The sequence below is a fragment of the Rhopilema esculentum genome, chromosome 13 (genome assembly GCF_057945365.1).
Source record: "Rhopilema esculentum isolate cy_ngs chromosome 13, ASM5794536v1, whole genome shotgun sequence".
Classification (NCBI taxonomy): Eukaryota; Metazoa; Cnidaria; class Scyphozoa; order Rhizostomeae; family Rhizostomatidae; genus Rhopilema; species Rhopilema esculentum.
The window spans coordinates 6,190,971-6,212,422 of NC_142827.1; the positions used below are offsets into that span (position 1 = coordinate 6,190,971).

General features: G+C 36.1%; 2 protein-coding genes across 2 annotated transcripts; one reads left to right on the forward strand and one right to left on the reverse strand.

Annotated features, from left to right (window-relative positions):
* Nucleotides 1–526: 526 nt before the first annotated feature.
* Nucleotides 527–4,293, reverse strand: LOC135692185 (josephin-1). The gene is made up of 2 exons (XM_065210247.2): nt 3,890–4,293; nt 527–2,099 (listed from the first exon to the last, which is right to left on the reverse strand). The coding sequence occupies exons 1-2, from the start codon at nt 4,156–4,158 to the stop codon at nt 1,796–1,798; spliced, it is 573 nt and encodes a 190-aa protein (XP_065066319.1). The 5' UTR covers nt 4,159–4,293; the 3' UTR covers nt 527–1,795.
* Nucleotides 4,294–6,372: 2,079 nt separating this feature from the next.
* Nucleotides 6,373–20,602, forward strand: LOC135692178 (GTP-binding protein 1). The gene is made up of 13 exons (XM_065210240.2): nt 6,373–6,640; nt 7,168–7,300; nt 9,763–9,871; nt 10,299–10,479; nt 10,927–11,135; nt 11,998–12,041; nt 13,200–13,295; nt 14,005–14,041; nt 15,369–15,570; nt 17,042–17,186; nt 18,096–18,278; nt 18,702–18,837; nt 19,816–20,602. Exons 2-13 carry the CDS (start codon nt 7,175–7,177, stop codon nt 20,250–20,252), a joined length of 1,905 nt encoding a protein of 634 aa, XP_065066312.1. The 5' UTR covers nt 6,373–6,640; nt 7,168–7,174; the 3' UTR covers nt 20,253–20,602.
* Nucleotides 20,603–21,452: the final 850 nt, after the last annotated feature.

A 21,452-nucleotide genomic window follows, 5' to 3' on the forward strand; every position in this document is an offset into this window, starting at 1 on the left:
CATATTATATATTTTCCTGGGTTTTACAAACTCACTCGAAAGGGGGCCACCGAGAAATTTCCCCGTGTCCCGCCTAGCCACAATAATGCCCCTGGTAAGCAATACTGAAATGTTTTCTTTCTAAGGATTTTATCTTCATTTCTGTGACTTGTATTCTCTTGAACATAGATATCTATGAAATTAACAGAGTTATTTTCTCGAATTTATCTACGGAGGTCCCGGTTATTATGAAATTGAGAAGGCCCGGTTTGCGATCGCAACCTAGCATCCCTGCCAGTCCGCCACTGCTTACAACACTGTCCTGGGCCTGCTTTATTCATATAAGCCCGCGACAACATTGTCTCTATGAAACCCTTGGCAGTTCTCTTTCCACTTAATTTCAAACCAGTTCTTCGTGAAGGGTTTTAAATATATATGTTTCTAAATTATCTAAACCTGGTATTGTGTCTGTTTGTTAAATCTTTCCGGATTTCAAAGAATTTCTGAGAATTGAAAAATAGTTGACATTGAACGAATTCTTGTATTTCATTTTAATGAGGTAACGATTTCATATTAGTGTTATAATAATTTATACATTACGAAAAAAAACACAATATTACAATATTATAGGTAAAATGAAATAAAAAACTTGGTATTAATAATGGTAAAAAGTCTCTTATAGATGATATTCTGTTACTAAAATCACTAAAATCTAAGAAAGCCAAATTTTTGTGACCTTCTGCAAGAATGTTTATTATAAACAAAAGTTTGACCTTGGTTTGATTGATCTCTAATGTGTTGCTTATGTTAAAGCTAAATATGTAAAAACGCATCTTGAATAAAAGAAATTAGATCACTAGAAACATGATGTTTTTTAGGGTAGTACTTTTTCAAGAGTGAAAAGCTAAATGGGTAGTAGAAAAACTTGCCAATTTTCATTAGGTAACCAATTAAAGGATTTAATTAGCATTTTCGTGAAAGTTTCCTCATGGAGTCTTATGCCCTCAGTTTTTCAAAAGGTGACATGACTTTGTATTTTCATTGATTTCTTGTCACTGCCACTTTATATCATATGTCTAAGATATTCATTATAAAATAATTTCAAGTAATATTCCATGAAGGAAGAAGGTCGTACATACTTTCTTTATTGCAAAAGTACCTTAGAATAGTCTTTTTGGCTGTTTTTCTTCTTTGTTCATTAGAAAAGAGTTTTTGACGTTCAAGCTAATATTTAGTTTAAGCAGAGAGTCCCCATTTTTCGTTTTAATATAACTAAACAAATGTAATAAGCCTACAAAACTTCTGTATGTACACAATCAAATTTTTAGTCATCAAATGCATGACAAAGCCAGCTATGAATAACAGCCATTGCAAATTCGTTTCTCAGAAATTGCCTAACAACACATTAACAAATAAGTTCTTTGAAAGCTTATTTAACACCCTCCCTTTTATTAAAAACACAGATTTCAAATTATAATTGCTAAGACCATACCCAACACTTCACAAGCTATAAAGCCCATCTTTGATTTATCAATGAAAAAGTTTGTAAAGGGAATCCTGCAAGGCTTCTGTATACAATACAGATGGGTAATTGGAGAAGGCCTTGTCCAAACCCAGACTTTTTCAAAAAGAACTAGCCTCCACAATCCTTCATGATCTACATCAAGAAAATTTCCTGGCCTGCATGAAACCAGGTTTGCTTTATTGTTTAGCTTAGAAAAATCTGAGGGTTTTTATTGATCTTTATCCAGATTAAAAGATGCCCAAAAGAGACAATCTAATACTGTGCAAAAAATTAATCTATGCTGATGTATTCCTATGTAGGAGAGCTTTTCGGAATTTCCCAACTTCTTTCTTCAGCAATTGACATTTCAACAACAAGCAATAGCTCAGTTTTTTGTTCTGAAAGTTTTGACTTCAAGTAAGATCTCAAATCCAGTTCGCTGCCAATTTTCTCAGGACGTTTAAGTTTGGAATCAAGGTTGTGATAGATGCCACCGATTTGTCGAATTGCAAACCAATGCCTGAATAACTTGAAAGGAATCTTAAACGTATCCCATTTTGCAACTGTATTGATGAACATACCATATATATTTCCAAAGTTAATACCATCCAAAGACCTGGAAAAAAAAACAATAAATGATTTATTATTATATTCCAAAGACCTGAAAAAAACAATAAATGATTTATTTGTTATTATAATAATAACAAATACAGTATATAAAATGCTTTGGATACCTTCATATATTCATGATTGACTGATTCAACTTCAAATTCAAAATTGAGTACAAACTCTTTGTCCACCCATTTTTATAAAACTCCCAGAGGGAGAATCCAGATACACCTGGGCCAAACTTTGGCCACCCTTAGGAGTTGGGTTTATTCAGTGAGAACTGAGAGGGGTGGGGCACCAGGGGCAAAAGCCCCTCTTGTTCTTTGATAGGAAGGGCAAGGAGTGGCAAAGTGCTCTTTTCATAAAAGTACCCTTGTTATCAGCATTTGTAATCATTTAAGAGACTGATGAAATCCTGGCTATGGTGTTTTTGTCATGACAAATTTTCTCAAAACTTGTACTAAAATTATTTATGACAGCAGTTAGCCCATTTACAAGATGCCTACAGAACATCAAAATAAAATGACAGTTACAAAAGAATTAAAAGAAGCTGGGAATTGTTTTCAAATGCCCTTTTACTGAAGCCTGCCCCCATGCCATTTGATCGTTCCAGGGTCCCTGAGTTTAGTGTTATCTCAAAATCAGAATGTTTCATCCCATATAACTATTAAAAACACACTGTCAACTAAAAGTAGAACCTTTCATCAGTTTTATTATATTGCAGTTTCAGCTGACTCCAGTTAACATAACTGTTCAGAATCAAGTTACATTTACATATAATATTAGTAAAAATAAACAAACATATCTAGAGTAAAGCTTTGCTTGCTGTTCCACTAATGTTCAAAACGTATTCAGAGTCTACTGTAAATTTATTCAGAGTCCACTGTCTAACCTCTATTTAGATACCTCAATTGGTTAACAATGGAAGTTTTGCCCCTGCTGACAACCAATTAATTCCTCTTATGTCAGACTGTACCTTGTGTCTTTTACAAATGTTTTACATACATTGACTACAAATTTTGCGAGCATTTTCAAATAAGCTTATGATATCATCTGATCTATGCTTGTCAAAAACTCGACAAAAAAGGTAACAAAAGACAATGAGTGTTTTGATATTCTTAATTCTTGACTCTCAACAGAGCCAAAATTATGTTACTAACCAATTATTGAACTTTCTATTTCTCTTATCAGTTCTCAAACCTTTTTTGGTTTTGAATCAGGCAGAACACCCAAAACCAGTGCTGTCGGAACAAAATTCATATAGGAGGGCTGCCCATTGTTTTCCTTCTCATTCAGTACACTGTTATAAAGGAAGCACTTTACAGTTGACAATTATTGGGGGGCTCCAGCCATCACAGCCCCCCGGTTCCGACGGGCCTGAAAAGGAGCAAGCTTTTTACTTCCAATCTTAAATACCGACCTTGAAAGATTTATGAAAGGAAATTTTCATCCAAGGAGCTACGTAGCAAGATTTGCTAGAAAAATTTCTCGTATACAGTACATATAAGGGAAGTTTTATGTTTTCAGGTTTGAGGTGGGAAATCATTGCATGTAGCAAGCTTAGACATGCTGGACTTTGCTGTATAACATTTTTGCAGGTCGATTGAGCGTTTGCTTTAGGATGTGTCTGGGCGAAAACCTAATTCCTCGACCGTACCGAAAACACTTAAAATACGTTTTGAATCCTATTTACATATTTTTAAGGACTAATAACGGTTTGCTGACACCCTTGAGGTAAAACTTAGAGGTAAAGCATCATACACACCCACATGATGAGAACATAGACGAACAACTCACTTTCTTTTGTCGAACCAGACAACTTCATAGCCCCGTCTCGACATGACTGCCATTATTGCATTTACATCATAGTTTCCGACACCAAAAACGCTCATGTGTGGGTTGACGAGAGTGTTTGGAGAAAGTTCTTTGCATATGCTGTTCATGTCTTCCCTCTTAAGGACATTGCTTCCTTGAAATAGGTTGTTGATAGCATGAACTGCACACATTTGCAGACGCTGTTTTTCGTGATAGATCGCCTGATCTTTTTTACTGTCTGCCTCTGCCATTTTGCAGCATAGAGACGATCTTGTTTGCGTTTTTAATAATCAATCAAATGATTTAGATTTCCCATCACTTTTTATTTTAAGATTAAAGCCATTTCTTTTCAGACCTGGTCGACCGATAATAATTCTCTTCTAATAAACAACCTCGATTTCATTGAGGGGGTATGATACGGCAAACCACTCCTAAAATGCAGACCGGTGGAACGCCGGATGTACTCTGCACGTTCTCTTGGGATCTTCTAACTCTTGGCAATTTACTGATAATTCGTGGTGCTTAAAAATAGTTTTGGGACGAGGCATAAAAAATAGTTTTGGGACGTGACGCTTCTCAGACTGTTATAAAGATTCTTTTACGAAAGAAAATGCTTGTCGAAGGAAACTGTATTAAACTCATTTACAGTTTCTTTGAGGGTGTTGAAGGGGTTTTTTCTAGGTGACTAACACATTGTTTTGCCAACTGAATAATTATGTGTAAAACCCAAGACTGATGACTAACCATATTTTTTTCATTTGACTTACGACTAGCGCGAATTATCTCGAGTACCACATATATTCAGACTTTCTGCCTATGTGCTCTTGAGCTGAGAGAGGATAGTTTATACTAGACAGTTGAGTATTATCTTCAAGTGATGAAAAAAGCAAAGATGAGCTTGTGTTTTGCCCAAAAACAGCTAGAAGCAGGAGGAAATCAACCATCAATTTGCTTCCTAATCAGAGTGGTTGTAACTAAACCAAATTATTTATGTGTTGGCTATTGTTTATCAAGATATGTTTACATTTTACGTAATCAGAGATTGGGGGAGGAAAATGAACACAAACGTTTACCGTCATTGTTTTGATATATTGCTACTGCTTATTAAGTTATCATTTATGAGAATAGTTTAAAAAGAGACTAAATGAAAAATTTTCTAATTTTCATTATATGAAATATGCGTATTCCCCATGCTTGCTTTCTTGAATGATAGTGCCTTTTCTACCCATACTTAGAATCCATACTCCGCGTAGCATTACATATTACAACAGTGTAATATTGTGTCAAATTTTTTTCAAATGATGCAACTTTCAGGTTACCCTTCTAAAGAAAATAAAGATATATACTATGAAGAGTGTCAGACGAAAAGCTTTAGTATGACTCAAAATGTTTGTTTTTTTCAAAGCCATTTTCAAATTTCAAAATGTTCAATGTGACAGCCCGGTGATGAAATGATGATTAAGTTGTGTTTATAAAATGGGTTTTTTCTGCGTTGGACCTGTTTCTTGATCAAGTATTTATTCAATTTGAAAAAAGTACAGCATGTCCACGTCAAACTTCCCGAACTTTTATTGACAGTAGTATTAAAACTGTTAAATTCCATCTGAAAATTTCGTATGATCATTTGTATTCTTCACAGAAACGTTTCATTTTTATCAGTTTGTTGCAAAGGTTATGCTCCCCACGATGTTTATTACCCTGGGTACCAGAACCAAAAATTACAGCAAAAAATGGGATTAACAGCAGTAACAAATAGAGAATGGCAGCAAAAACTGGGAGATGCGGAGGCAAAGGAGGAGAAGACGGGAAAAGAAAACCAATAATTTTCTTTGCGTCTCAGGGTAGATGCATAAATGAGCTTTTTCATTGTGATCTTTCTACATCGATAGAAAAAATAAAGATAATACATTTCGTTTCACGTTTTCGCATTTTTCATGCTATTTTGAACTACAGAAATATTTTGGAAGAGTGTACATTATCGTTACAGCGAAGCAAAACTTTGATTCAGACATCTCAAAAAATTAAAACCTAAATGAAAAACCGTATCATTCAAATATGTCTTCTTTACGCCTTTTCCAAAACTTCTCTTCTTTTAAAATTTATCCACAGCTTTACAGCAGAAATACAAAGAAACAGTCACCTTCAAGCAAAGGGCACCATCTTGTCCCAGTCATTGTAGTAATTTACTATCTTCAAATTCAATAGAAAACCAAAATTGATACCAAATGTGTGTCTTGGTGCGTAACTTGCAATAGCTTTTAACGAGAAAAATTTTACGAAATTGTGCGTGTGATTATTTACATGCAATTATTTGCAAACTACATTTAGCGTCGAATGTATGAAAAGGAAACGATTTCTCTTTTCCAGTTGACTGCTTATCTCGTTTAGAAGAGTGGCAAAGAATAATTTTTCAAGGCTTTCAGGTCCGTTTTTTACAATTTGCCCAAGAACGAACTTGGCTAGTCTCGATTTCATGTCCATTCAGCAGGATGAATTCGAATCAAAATGGTGCTTGTTTGATGATGCAACCAATGTGAAATAAATACTTGAAGGTTGCGCTACTAATGTTACATCACGATTGCCTCAGATCATTCTTAAATACCAACTCTTTAAGAGAAGACGTCAATCAATTATCGATGAGCTTGCAAGAAGTTTAGATATTCGGATAGGGAAATAAAGGCCACATAAAACGTAAAGTTTGAGGAAACAAACACGAGCAAATTTTTGTGAGTGGTATGTATCACCCATATTGTCTTTTATTTTCAAAAAACATATGTATATTGATGTGTTTTATATTTATGCTCAAATTCTTCACATTTCTCTCAATCCTTGTGCACCGATATTTTGATTTAGCTAGTTTACAGGGATTGATTTGTGTTCATATTTGTTCATTTGGATTTATTTTTTATTTTTTGTTGTACAGATTCATATGAACCGATGTTTTCCTATCAAATATGACTCTGCTACCATTTATTTTGCAAATTAAAAGTTATATGTCACAATATTAGCTTAACATGGCTTGATCATTCACCAAATCTATTTACTATCTATTTGCCTTGTGAATTGTCAATTGATTTTAAATTTGCACACATTGACGGAAATGATTGTGAATGCATTAGAACCCCTTGATGCATACTGAGCATCAATTACATTTAGAGCAAACTAGCTGCAGTTATATTTTTATATATTAATATGGTTACCAATTAAAGTTTAACCTTGTCTTTTGAATTTATTTTCTACAAATTTGCTTTTCTTTTCAGCGCAACAATGAATACAGATCCAGAATCTGTAGTTGATGAAACCTACCAATATGATTTGTTCGGTCCACAAGAAGAAGATGAGGAAATCCAGAATGGAATAATTGTGATAGAAGCAGGGAAACTGAATGCAAAGGTACATTCTTTGATTATGCATCTTTGATTATGCATTTTGGTGCATCCCAAATACCTTGTTGCATCAATTTCAACTTGGGCAAGTAACCCCAAGCATATTATAAGAGGCATTGCAAGTTTCTAAAACAGTAGGTTGAAGGCAAAAACTTAAGAAATAACACCTCAGGACAGGCCTTGCTCTAAGCAAAATGAAGGTGCTCTATAAAAAGAGCGCCTTAGAAACTCTAGGCGCTCTATTTCGCACCTCTAGATAAAATGTCCTTGAGAACATCCTTTGAGAGTTTTGGAAGATTGAGAGCTTCATATGGAAAGCTTCGAAGTCTCAAAATTGATCAGATTTTTTAGATATGTAAGTTGCTTTTATCACCGTTAGTATCACTATTGTTATGTTCAGCTTTACATATTGTTTCATCAAAATGCATGGCTTTAAGTTGAACATTTAACTTTGTTTCCTTTTTTATGCCATCCATTCAATAAGACATCTACTACTCGTGAAACTAAATGAAAACTGAAAAGCAATGCAATAATTTGAGTGGAAATGATTGCTGATTTGCACAGGTGATTTTAAGCTATTAGGAAAAAACAGAAAATAATACTCCTACAGAAGATTAATGCTTGCTCGAAAATCAAATAAATCTGCTGGAGAATACGCTTGATGGCCTATGTCCTTGGTTGATATCTAAAACCCAATGTTGAATTTGCTTAATTTTATGCAAATCATAACATTGCCATCTGTTGGGAAGATTGTTTATGCTTGATCACGCTTATTTAACACAAATTACAAAAAAATTTTTTGCTCCGTGGTAATATTGTTTTGACGTTTGAGGGGGTCTATAAATTGCTCTCCAAGAAGGCTTTTTTGGATGCGCTCTAGGTGTGCGCACTCGATTGAGTGCCTTCCTGGGCAAGGCCTGTTCAAGGGTAGTTATGCAGTTTTCAATCCACAGTTTCAGTGGCGGATCCAGACTACCGCCATTACCGCTCGAGCGGTAGTCAGATTATTCAAAAAATTATAGAAACAAGGATCATTCTCATGTTTATCCTACTACTTTAATTAAACCATTATTAATTATTGAAAATATTTGATCGCGCTGCAAACCAAGCCTTTCTTCCTAGGAACATGCCTGAAATTTCCACAGAGACAGAAGTATGTTTTAATCTCCATATCGCTATGGAAATTGCGTGCCACATGTTTGCAAATAGAAGGCTAGCATGGGGGGATGATGAAATCATGGCTTGCTAGCTAGGGGGGTTGAGTCGGTGTAGAGCGGATTCGAGCTGCACTGAGCGGTAGTCAGCTTGCCTAAACCAATCAAATCGTCAGAAATCACTGCCAACCTGGGGGGATGCATACAAATTTTGTTGACAACCAATGAACAACCGAGTTGACTACCGCTCAGATGGGGGGTTGAAGTAGTACTGCCGCTCAACGCGGCTCAAACGTTACAGAAAGATGGGGGGATGCCTACATATTCTGCAAGTGGGCAAACTGTAACTTCAAAGCCAATGTGACCCATTATTCTGTACAATACACAACTATTCGTAGCAATATATTTTAAAAGAATATTAAATTAAAAGTCAGGCCCACAATATTCGCCAAAAGTATGATTCTTTGTTTAACAAAAGTTGCTCTCAATAATTGCAAATTTTATCTAGCTTTTTAAACTTAGTAATTTTCAACAGGTCTGATTTTCATAAGTAATTGTCCGACTAAATGCGAGTTTTAGGCGACACTTCAAAATTCTGCCAAATGTATCTTTTTTTCTAATTCGATGGTGTTCCTCGTCTAAATGCCGTAAATTTTTTTAGAATATCCATCCTCAGAATATTGAATAAGATTATTTATTTCTTCTCAAGCTTGTTGTAAGGATACATGAAATTTCAGTAAAGCACCGCTTGTCTCTTGAAAATGGGCTACATAAGAAATTATAGAAAGCAATAATCATTTTAGAAAACCAGGTGTGACCAAGAAATGGGTGTGGTCTAAAGGGTGTGGTCAACCCTCTATCTCATTTCGGCGGTAGTCAGATTTTTGGCTGGATCCGCCACTGAGTTTGATAAACTTTGCATTAGGAAGTATCCATAGGACTTCTCAGCACACATTATATTATGATAAATTGCTGCTTTTTACTAATAGAAAGCCAATATTTTCTTCTTTTTATAAATTATGTAACAAAAGACAAGACATTCATGGACATATTTTTATACTCTAAAGAGTACCAGAGAAAAAGCTTTAGTAAAATGTTCAAAAATGTTTGCTTTTTTCAAAGCAACTTTAAAGTTTTAGAATCAAGAAAGAAAGAAACAGCAACTTTTTGGCATTTGATAATTTTCAATTTTAGATTAAGTAATCAATACATTAATAGTTTCTTTTTTAATTAATTCTTTGTAGAACAAATTATTCTGTAAGATTTGCATTTTGAGCAATAACCAAACTTTTGACATCTGGTTCTATCATTGTAGGTTGCTCTAGTTTCACCTTCAGATGATGACTATGATATTTTGCTCAGTCGAATCCGTAGCAGAATAAAGGATGGAATGGGTGAAACTATTTATGAAGTTGGAATCGGTGGTAACTTACTTTTTCCTTTTTGTTCAACATGCTTTAATTTAAATTTACAAAGGACAAAGAACTACTTGCAAAAATATTGTTATTCTCAAATCAAAGTATATACTCTCCAAATATATGGAAAATGTTACTAACAAATTTTCCAATTTTTATCCATGATTGCCTCTAATTTTATGCTATTGGTGAAAAAATTGCAATAAAGTGCTAATTTTAGTTCATCGAGTATATTTGTTCATTTCTTATGCTTAAAGGTCTGCTGCAAACAACTATTTCATTTGGTCAAATAGTTTTTTATTTATAAATGCTAAGTGAAAGAGGTGGATCAAACTGCTTTTTGCTTCTTATCCTAATTTTGTTATTTTTATGTATATAAACCTAGAGATTCATTTGTTTCATGTAGAAGAAATCGCGTTTTCCTTTGATCATTTAGAGGGCGGAGATTCAGGCCTGAATGATGCTGATATGAAAGCATCTGTGGCAACTTTGCAGAGCATGGCAGAACACCTGAACTGTGACCTTGTTTTGCTAAGGGAGAAAGAATCTGATGATGGAAAAATAGCTGAATACCTGATCAGAGAAAAAATGATAGAGGAAGATTTCTGTGAAGTAAGGTATGAAGCAACATATGTTAATTTCAGCTACTCAAAGATTAACAGGTGCGATCAGATACCTAGTGATAATCGATGCATTCATTCTTTAATTTTAGTTAGTATGATGAATGTTGAGTTATGAACATAAAATTATTTAAGATTTTACAGTTAGTGTTAGCATGTGTTCAAAGGCATGAATGTCCTTTGAAATTATGTCAAGCAGAAATGTTATAGAACAGAGAAATTATGGAATCACAGCATCATGCAGAAGGATCTGCAATTCAGTTGGAAAACCCTTTATCTTTTCTGTCTCTTTCTTCCTTATTCAGTGCCAAACATTTTAAGACCTGTGCTGCTGGTACACGCATCAAACAAAGTTTCGGAACCCATCCTATCAAACATAGTAGTCAATCATTTTGTAGTTAACGCTATAGCATAATAGTTAATCATTTCACTATCAATCAACAGAGTGGCAGTGGTTGGCAATGTAGATGCTGGAAAAAGTACACTGCTTGGTGTTCTCACACATGGTACATTGGATGATGGAAGGGGCACTGCTCGTCTGAAGCTATTCAAACATAAACATGAAGTTGAATCTGGTAGAACAAGCAGTGTAGGCAATGATATTCTTGGGTTTGACAGCAAGGGAGATATTGTTAACAAGCCAGATTCACATAGTAAGTCTATAACCATGAATCTATTCATCATACAAGTGTTATATAAATGTGAACAGTTTTTGGTGGCACAGGACTTGGAAATGGCTTTGAAAAAAGCAAACATTTTACAACATGACGACATGTTTCAGATAATTGGCAGAGCCCGGTCGTCTTCCCATCTAGCAGTTTTGGAATCGGTCTACATACAAACTAAAAAGCCGCCATTGTGCAGACAGAAGGAGTTCGTTTTCTCTCTTGGACTCCAGTGGTAATTTTTCTTCAGGCATGCAGCACTGATTGGTTAACTATACCAGTCTTGTGCTTGCGTTTTTCTGTTTGGCCTATTTCGATCCACAACTGGGTATATATTTTTCATCGTGTTTTTTCGTACCCTTATTCTGACGTTTTATCCTCTGAAGAGTGTCAAAAAAGCTTTTAGCCAATATGTTATAAAATGTTTGTTTTTTTCAAAGCCATGTTTTATGAATGTTGAGTGTATATGCACAAAAAGGTCTTGCCTTTAAAGAATTCTTTTGTAGTAGCGTCATAGCTTAGAGTTCAGAAAACATAACGATTCCACAGCTTTGAGGTAGGCCAATGCATAGCTTGGCAAGAGTGGATAATGCGTGAAGAATGTACTATTTTGCTTGAACTTCTATTTCCTCCGGACAAATTTAAAAACCAAACCATAGATGCTTATGCTTAAATTCTCTTTCTGAGAAGCTTTTATCCAAAAGATACGTTTTGAGGAAGGCGAATAAAGCAAAATTTCATGCAGATGTTGGTTGAGGCGTTTTCTGAACTCTAATGGCTCAATTTGACGTACATTTTTGGACCTTGAATTAATGATTGTCTTAGCTTACACACATTTTCGTCTCAACAGGTGGTGCTCTTGACTGGCAACGGATATGCCGTGACTCAGCAAAGGTATTTCTTGTTTATTTTAGGTTTTCTATGTAAAAACTTTTATTAGGAATTGCTAAACATTAAAGTAAAAAACACCCTACGTTCAATACTTATAGCAGCGATGGGTCAAGGGAATTTTCTTGCTATAATCTAGTAACTTTCACCCATTTCAATTATCGGTCTGCAGTGAAGCATTTCCTTTTAACAGCTGAAATCTTGGCAAAATTTTCTTCAGTATTCCATTATACATCGCCCAGAATGAAAAATGCTGTGTTTCTCAGGAATTTCTCTTTCATAAGGAGTGATAGGTTTGGCTTATCAAAAAGGTACTATAACTGCCTGCTGTTGAACATGTTCTGGTTTACATGCCAAATTGGAGACCTGCAGTTGATCAAAAAACATTAGAAATTTGTCAAGCGAATTTTCGATCGAATAAAACCTTTCATGAAGTACTTGCCTCCCTTTTTTGTCACCTTTTCAGCGTCTCTAGAAAATAAGGTTCTGGTGGAAACAAAAAACGTGAAATGATTCCCTGTTCATTTTAAATGCTAACGCTGATCTGAGTATAAGCTTTAGGAGAGGGGGAAGGGTAGAAAGGTTGTTACTTTGAAGCAATCGCTATTAACTTACAGGAATAAAAGCATACCTTACTAACATAATATCACTAGCTTTTTCGTCCATTGACTAAGCTCTGGGGGGGGGGGGGGGATTTTAGGCCACGCCTTTTTATACACCAAAAACGCTCTTTACCAAAATGGAACGCAAATTTTACCTGAAATGAAGGCCCACGACTAACTTTCAGTTACGTAAAGGGAAAAATCATAGCATTAGATCATATAACAAGGTTGCCAAAATATTACCCATCCCTCAAAATTTTTTCATCGGACGAATTAAAAATTGATCCTGCCGAGTCCCCCTGTAGCGCCGCAACTGCATTGACATCATCTTATCTTTGGTTGTTTTAGTACATATGCAACATGGTGCGTTATTTTGATGCCACTGATGTTTCTGCACGTTTCCTTTCAAATTGCCTGGAGTTTCTGCTCGCTCCATCTTTTTCTCGACTCGACTCGTATTTGCCAACACCAGCTGCCTCTAATACGACAGTTTCACAATCCTTTCTCTTGTACTATGCTTGTGCAATGGCAATTTTTTTATATCATCTTTGCTTTCCCTCAGGTTATCACCTTCATCGATTTGGCTGGACATGAAAGATACCTCAAAACAACAGTATTTGGAATGACAGGGCATTCGCCAGACTACGCCATGCTGATGGTTTGTATCTTTCCATTGACTCCAATTGTTGCATTAACTAAACAAGGTTCAGTCATTTGAGATATGCGAGACAATTTGAGGTATTTGCGAACCACAACCAGGTATTGTGGATGTTAGCGTAGAACCATAATTTTTATTTATTTCTTCTATACAAAAAGCAATTTTTCCCTATTCAGTACAGAGCCATACACAAAATTGCACTACATTTCATTAATCCCTCCAAGGTAAGCTTGCCTACCTGGACCGAAATTGGATCAGGTCTGACTCCTAGAGTCATGTAACTTGATAACATGGTAATTAATGAACTAGACATAAAAAATAAAATTATATTCATTCTAAAACTTGTTAAACACATCTTATGTTTATCGCTTCACATAAGAAGGGGCCAAAGCATTGGACCTGCTCCTGGGCATGGCGTGGCTCTCCCCGGTCCAAAAGAACAATGAAACCTTCTAAATGAACAGAATTTTTCTTCTGTCTCACCTCTTTTCTGTGATTCTACAGCTCTGGCAATTATTTAGGCAAAAGGTCAAGTGCATGATTTGTAGATCTTAAGATTGTGACGTAAGAATCCCGCGTTTTGAGATTTGATGTATTGGACAAATTAAGCCAATTTTATAGGACTTTTGCGAATGCTCTTATCTAGATAAGTGTTTTGAAATACTGTTTGTGCAAATGAGATTTAAATACATTCCACGTTTCGTCGTAGATTGGCTCCAATATGGGTGTGGTTGGTATGACAAAAGGTAATGTCATAAATTTCCATTTTAAGTATAACACAAAAGGGTCTCATTAAGCAGGCTAAAAAGTATAGAAATCGGTATAACTGGAATTTGGTAAGCAATTCATAAGCGGTTATCAATAGCATTGCTAAAAAATGCCTGAAAAGGCAATATTTGTGTGTAGTACAAGTATAATATTGCTTTGATCCTTCAAATCTCTTCAAAGTACGAGAAATTGGTTGATAACCAAAATATGACGTTTAAATTAATATTTTCAGTTTCCTCTAACCTTTTACTTGATTGAAGAATCGGGATTCTGTTTTCTGATCCCATGTTGCAGCTGCTAGAGTTTTGACAATCAATTATTCTTTGTCAACTAATTACTTTTTTAATCTTATAATTCGCATACCAAATCCTAAATGCCCTTAACGACTTATAAATCATAACTAGACACGTGTAGTAGATTTTTTATAATGATGCAAAATTAGTGTGAAGTAGGGGGAGATGCACAAGAGCAACGTTACTGCCTCTGTTCACTTAAGGCGTGGTCATCTGTGAATGCTGATCGATCAGTGCCACCCTTTGTACCCAATGAGATAATAAGTCTATTAATTTTAATACTCCTTCATCAAGCTATATTTGTTAAAGTCTTTGAGGCCCTTCCCCAGCCGTGTGAAACGTCAGTTTGAGGAATAGAACATGAAGCAGGACTTCCATATTTAGTGACCTTTCATACCAGACTATTAATAACGAAGCAAAAATAGTTCCCTGAGTACTAATTTCTTGGCGACAGAGTCGTCATTCGCTGATACTGAAGCCAACGAAAGAACATTAACTAAATTCACCCACGTGAGGTTACTAATTTATCCACTTAAACCACAAATATACACTGCAGAGTTACGTTCTTTATGAAAACCAGACCAAATATGTAAAAATGTTTAATGAGCCTTTGTTTGCGGTCAGAAATCCCAAGAAATTTGGCATCCGTCATAGTAACGATGTCGTCATCATTTTATTGCTAATATTGCTAATAATCTTTTTATAATCACTTTCCAATGACCAAAAAAGCCAACGCCGAGGTTTTTGAATGGGTTAGTTAGTGATTAGATCGAAATGAGTTTTATTTCCCATTACCCCCGTTGAAGCTTCTCCAATCTGGGATACGTTAGTGAGAATGGTCTTCTAAGGTGCTATTAAGAAAAATACCAACTACGTTTGCTCAAGAAATAGCTTAAGAAAAGATCCCCCAAATCAGTGAAATTGGATGTGTCTAATTTGATACTTTTATGTCACATTTATTTCTTGCAATGGTTTCAGACTGTCATATGAAAATGTTTGTTTTTTATTTCAGAGCACCTTGGGCTTGCCTTGGCCTTGAATGTTCCTGTGTTTGTTGTGGTCACTAAAATTGATATGTGCCCAGCTAACGTTCTGCAAGAGACAATGAAATTGCTCTGTCGAATACTGAAGTCCCCTGGATGCCGTAAGATACCAGTGATTGTCCAGAATAAAGATGATCTCATCTTATCTGCCTCTAACTTCACCTCGGAAAGGTATTTTATATGGTTTAGCCAAGTCTGTGACTTTCATTACACCATTGCGCCTGTATGTATAATCTGCTGGTCATAGTTTGTATGCTGGGTATTGGATATTGTACGTGACGTAGCCTAATTATGCCCTCCATTCTGGTTTTGCCGTTTCATTAATGACTTGATATGGTTATTTGTTGGTGATGTCAAAAACCTGCTTTTAACCCTTTATAAATAGAAAACCATATAAAACAAGCAGTTCTTTTTAAGGCCTTGCTAAATAGTTGGGACACCACAAGCTCATAGGTCAACGCCTCCAGGCTTTAGTTACCTCCACATTATGTCATCATCCCCTTACAATGGTGATTAAATTGGTAAAGGCTTTTATAAAATTTATACGAGTTAGATTTTCACAGCTAGTCATACGTATTGTGATAAATAAACTTTGTGATGGATGGAAGGAGGGGAAACAGCCTTGGGAGAGTTTCAGAAAACAATTTAGCTATTACGACAGTTAAAGCAAGGGCTGTAGTCTTGAATTTGAAAACCTTTTAGGAAGCTATCAGCTTGCAACTGTATAATGTTGCTTTAATTTTCAGCCACAGGCGTTTACATCGTTCAGTGATGTTTAAACCTCTTCCTATTTTCTGGAATATCCTACATACTGATTATGTATTGTGTTTGAAGTCGTTAGCCCTCTTGTTTGACCCATTGTCTATTTGTAATTAGATTTAGGACATTGCTTTTAAAATGGCAAGGGGTTTGCAAAGACACTGTCTGCATGCTTGTTTTATGTGTGGATGAACACTAGGACCCTGTTTACACGAGATCTGGGCTAGATCGGATCCAAAAGTATCCGGATCGTGAGTTTGGCGTCAGAAAACCAAACACGAAGTTGACTTACTACTGTGTGGAAAACTTTGTACGATAAGATGAATCCAGAAGTCTTAGAAATATGTTTAAAGCATATTTTTTATTTTCATTTTCTCTATGAGTCTGTTATTTGTAAACAGCTATTCCAGTCGCTTTACCCCTCCAATTTCCAGTTTGGACTGTTTGTTTCAAACTCAGTTTGGCTGAAAAATGTCTAATGCTCGCCATTTTTTTAGAATCGCCTGCTCGTTATCTGTAGATCTCGCCTGGACCCGACACATGAAAATGCAAATGGTTTTGGATCGGATCCTGTGTAAACGCCTGAGATCGGATCCACAAGTATCCGGATCTGGTCCAGGTCTCGTGTAAACGGGGTTTAAATCATCGATGCACCCTTACGAATAAACGTAGAAATCTGATGATTTTATTAGGTGTGGTGACCAATACGAAATTTATTCAGATCGTAGCTAACCTTTAGTTATGTTCAAATTCACCAATACATCTAGAAGAAAACAGTATTTAGATTTTGGGATCTTGTATACCGCTCAAGATTTATATTTATGTCCGGGCAATATGTGTCTTTTTCATATGTATATATGAAGAAATTTATTTCTTTTTCTAGGATATGTCCGATCTTCCAAATTTCTAATGTAACAGGAGAAAACATTGACCTTTTAAAGATGTTCTTAAATCTCCTGTCTGCAAGAAGCAGCTTTGTTGCAAACGAACCTGCCATATTCCAGATTGATGATACGTACTCGGTTCCGGTAAATATACCTATCATTGCGTCCTACTTTTGTTGGATAGACTAAGTTTGGAGTATGTTGGAGTTTATAGGTATCTTACCATTGTCAATGTCCAGAATTAAAAGTATCTGCACTAGCTACCGGCTATCGCAGATAAGCGGTTGCTCTAAGTATAGCCTGCGAGCAGACTCGACTGGTTTTCCAAGATATGAATTTAGTATTTTCCATTCAACTAAATTCATCTCTGGCAAAACAAATCCAGTCTGCGGCGCGCAGGCTATTAATTCGAACCTGAAGAAGATTCCATAGTCCGACTTTCCTAAGCATAGTTTGCCGGCCTGTGCAGATTATTTGTTGTTCATTGTTCATTTAACCTTGGTAATAGTCTCCAAATCACAGTCTTCATTTTGTCAAAGTTTTTCCAAGCCTTTGCTGTTTCCGCTTAGCAATCCGTCCCAGAATTTTATCATCGCCAAGTCAAATTCTAAGTTTCACGACTAGTTTTGGGAATCAAAAAGTGTTATAGCAATTATTAATGAATAGGGAACTAACAGAAAGAGTTCTTGGTGCATTTGAACTGTGGCAGTATTACAGCCTGCCTAAAAATGTATATTGGACTTGATTCCAGTATCAGTTTGTATAAGTCTGATTAAATGTTGTCTCATTCACCTTTTTTCTCTATTGCATCAAATTTAATGTTTTTTAAGATTAGGCAAAGACGCCATGGTATCGCGATTTCTACGACTGAACACCTATTATTGACCAACTAACGATTACACCGATTTAGACACAGCAAACTCCTATCCGTGATACCTTTTATCTGTCAAGTATTTTTTCCTGCCTGTAATAGTCACGAATCCAGTGTTCCTCCTTCGTTACATTATTAACTACCTGTTGTCATTGTCTTCATGTAAAAATCTTTCCCTGCAGGGTGTAGGAACTGTCGTCTCTGGGACAACACTACAAGGCGTCGTCCATGTTAACGATGTCTTATTGTTAGGCCCAGACTCCACGGGTAGCTTCCAGCCGTTGCCAGTCAAGAGTGTTCATCGTAAACGTATGCCAGTAAAGGAAGTCAGAGCTGGCCAAACAGCATCTTTTTCTCTAAAGAAGGTAAGTAGTTTTGCATCTTACAGAATCGAGAACTGTTCTTGTTAACATCACAGGCCAATTCTCAGACTTGCCTTCTAGCCTAATATTCTGAATTTTTCACTTTCAGGCCCTTCAAGTCTATAATAAATGTCATTTTCATTTTAACAGTTTACTTTTCGTTTTGGATATATCAGAAATAAAGTAATTTTATGATCTTGAAAGTAGATTAGTACATGTTGTTTTCGCGGCTTTTACTTGTCTGCATCCAAGTTGGCAATTTTCTAGAATATTTGTTGACAGGGACCGATATTCAATGCTGTAAATTTCTGAAAATTGTATCGTTCTTGTCAAATCTTCCCTACGAAATTTCTCAACATTGCATAATTGGAAATTTCTCTCTTGGAAATTATTTTGGAAATTTTGAATAATATTCGTCTCTCGCAGATCAAAAGACAAGACATTCGCAAAGGAATGGTGATGACATCAAGGGATTTAGAACCAGCTGCAACATGGGAATTTGAAGCCGAGGTGCTCGTTTTGCATCATCCTACGACAATCACGACAAGGTACCAAGCAATGGGTAAGTACTGTTGCGTTCAAGCCAAATTCATTTGCCAAACCAGTTTATTCTATACACGTTGCTTTGGTAACTGAAAATAGTTGAGTCAGAGTCCCCGTAGGCTTCACCGCCAGCTGAAGTTGACTTCGGTTTTGCCACCAGGGATCTTTTAAGAGCAAGGTTACCGATTAACACTTGAATCAGCTAGTAATGGTCTAGCATACTTTTCTATAAACTTTGATCATTATGAGCAATTTACAAATAATAACGCATAAATATATAGAAGAAAGGCTTTTGCGGCAAACAGTTCTAACGTAATTGTAAAGTATACTCTAATATGAGTATACTTGGCATTAGGAGAGAATTTTGACCGATATAGACCTCCGCCTGGTTGAAACGTATTCGAGACGAAACGTAGAGCCATTGTCCATTGATACGAACCTTATTGAAAGACTAAAATTTTTGCCACAGTACATTTTAGTGGGTCACGCCCGACTCAACGTGCCTTTTGAATCTTATCCATGTCCCGTACATCTTTTTTGAAAAACATGTTTTAAATTTAGGTACATTAATTTATCAATAATATAACGTGCACTGGTTTAATTTAAAGGCTATTGACTCAGTGTCGAATGAGTAACTTTCTTGGAATGAACTTACATGGCCTCTTTCTACAATGATCGTCGTGCCTATCCTTACCATCAAATTTCAACCAGACAGCGATTCCCGCGTTACGTTTGATGCTGTCGTTGTGACAATAATTGCTTGTCTGATCGAGCTCTCTAGAATTTTGGATGTGTTTTTTATCTATTGCAAACCTACTCATTTAACGGTAGGCCAACCACGAAACCCTCTATCCCACTCGAAAGACTTGTGCGCCTAGCGCTACTGTCCGTTTTTAGAGAAGTGCATGTGCGGAGTATATTGCGCAATGTGCGGAGTTTTTAAATAACATAGCCAGACTTCTACTAACCTTGCTAAAGAATTAAATTTTTGCCGCAGTGCATTGTGGTAGTTTACGCCAGACAGCAACAATTCTGTCTATGGACAGAGAACACCTTCGGACGGGTGACCGGGCACTTTGCCGATTCCGCTTCATTAAAAATCCGGAATTCATACAAGCTGGCACCAAGATGATTTTCCGAGAAGGCCGGACTAAAGCAGTTGGTACAATTACAAAGCTATTCCATGAAATTCCTGGTCAAAGTTCTCACAACACCCGAACTGGGAAATCAACAAAGGCCCAGATGCACCAAAAAGCGCAACAGGCTAACCGGTCTAAAACAGGTGGGAAAAAACCGGGAAATCTACCATTGCAATGGACACAGCAACCTGCAAATGGTAACCCAGTGAAGCAAGTGCCTTCCCAGAATAATGACATCACTACGGGTAAACAAACGACATCAAACACGAATGTACTAAGGACTGCTGAGTCTTGAGCAGCAGAATAGTTAGTCTTTGTTTGCATTTAATTTATCATTTATTTTAGTCGAGGAATTGCAATCTAATAGATGTTCAAACTTAAGAAGCCGACAGTAAACAAACAATGGTGTATGCGAGAAGTGTATAATGAAATGGTAACCAAAAGCTTGCTAATAAGACTTAAGGACCTGTGTCTTCAAATTTAAACTATACAAACAATTATGTTTAGAAAGTATTTGTGGGGTTTCGAAGTTGAAGACCCTTTGATTCTGTCATGAAACCTGCATTTTTGGATGTCTTTTATTAGGTATGAATATTTTAGCTTGTATAATCTTATGTAAATATTTAATATAAAGAAAACCATGAACTTGTGTCTGCTTGTTGCATCTTTCAGAAGTTGGCAGTTTTTTCTGTCTGCTTCAAACCAACTCAAAAGTGCTAACTCGTCCTATGACGTCATTTCAGACCCGTGCATGAAATAGCTATACAAGCCGTCCGACATTTACCCAAACGTCCGGATTCAAAATAACTTGTTTTTTGGCATGAAAGAATTTAGAACAAAATAGATACAAAGAAAAAGCACTCGTTATCTAAATTTTACAGAGAAAGGAACTGGTGCTTCGTCTTCCTTTGCACCTGTTGATATTGGCACAGTTTCGTAAGTATTGCTACGCGGAATAACAACCAAGTTTTGAGCGCCACCGACATTCGCTCGTACAGCTAAATATGGATGTTAAAAGCAGCCGCAGGTCTTGAAAACTTTACAACCGGAGGCTGTATTTTCAAAGTTTTTTGATGGTTTTTTAATATTCTTGCTCTCACTGACATTGCGTACAAGTTAATGAAAAGTGCGTTAATGAATTTTAAGGTCCAAATAAGGTCCTCCATTGAATTTTAAGGTCCAAATAAATAGCGGGATACACGTGGGGTAACGTCCAATGTTTTCCCGTGCCGGCCTTTTTTACCAACTTTGTTTTTTAAAAGGTAAGAATATCGGCATTGATCTTTGGAAAAAAACTGAATAATTTGCCCTGATAACTCAATTCTTGCACGAATAATGTAAAATATTAAACCCTTCGACAATATGTCTATGTTTACTAAGGTAATGTTTATTCCAGTATAGCTATGCTTCGCAATTATATAGTGGGGCTCTTGTATTTCAAGAAATTCCAAAAGGCGTTGCGAAGGCTGTTTTACCAATTTTCTCATTGTTATTC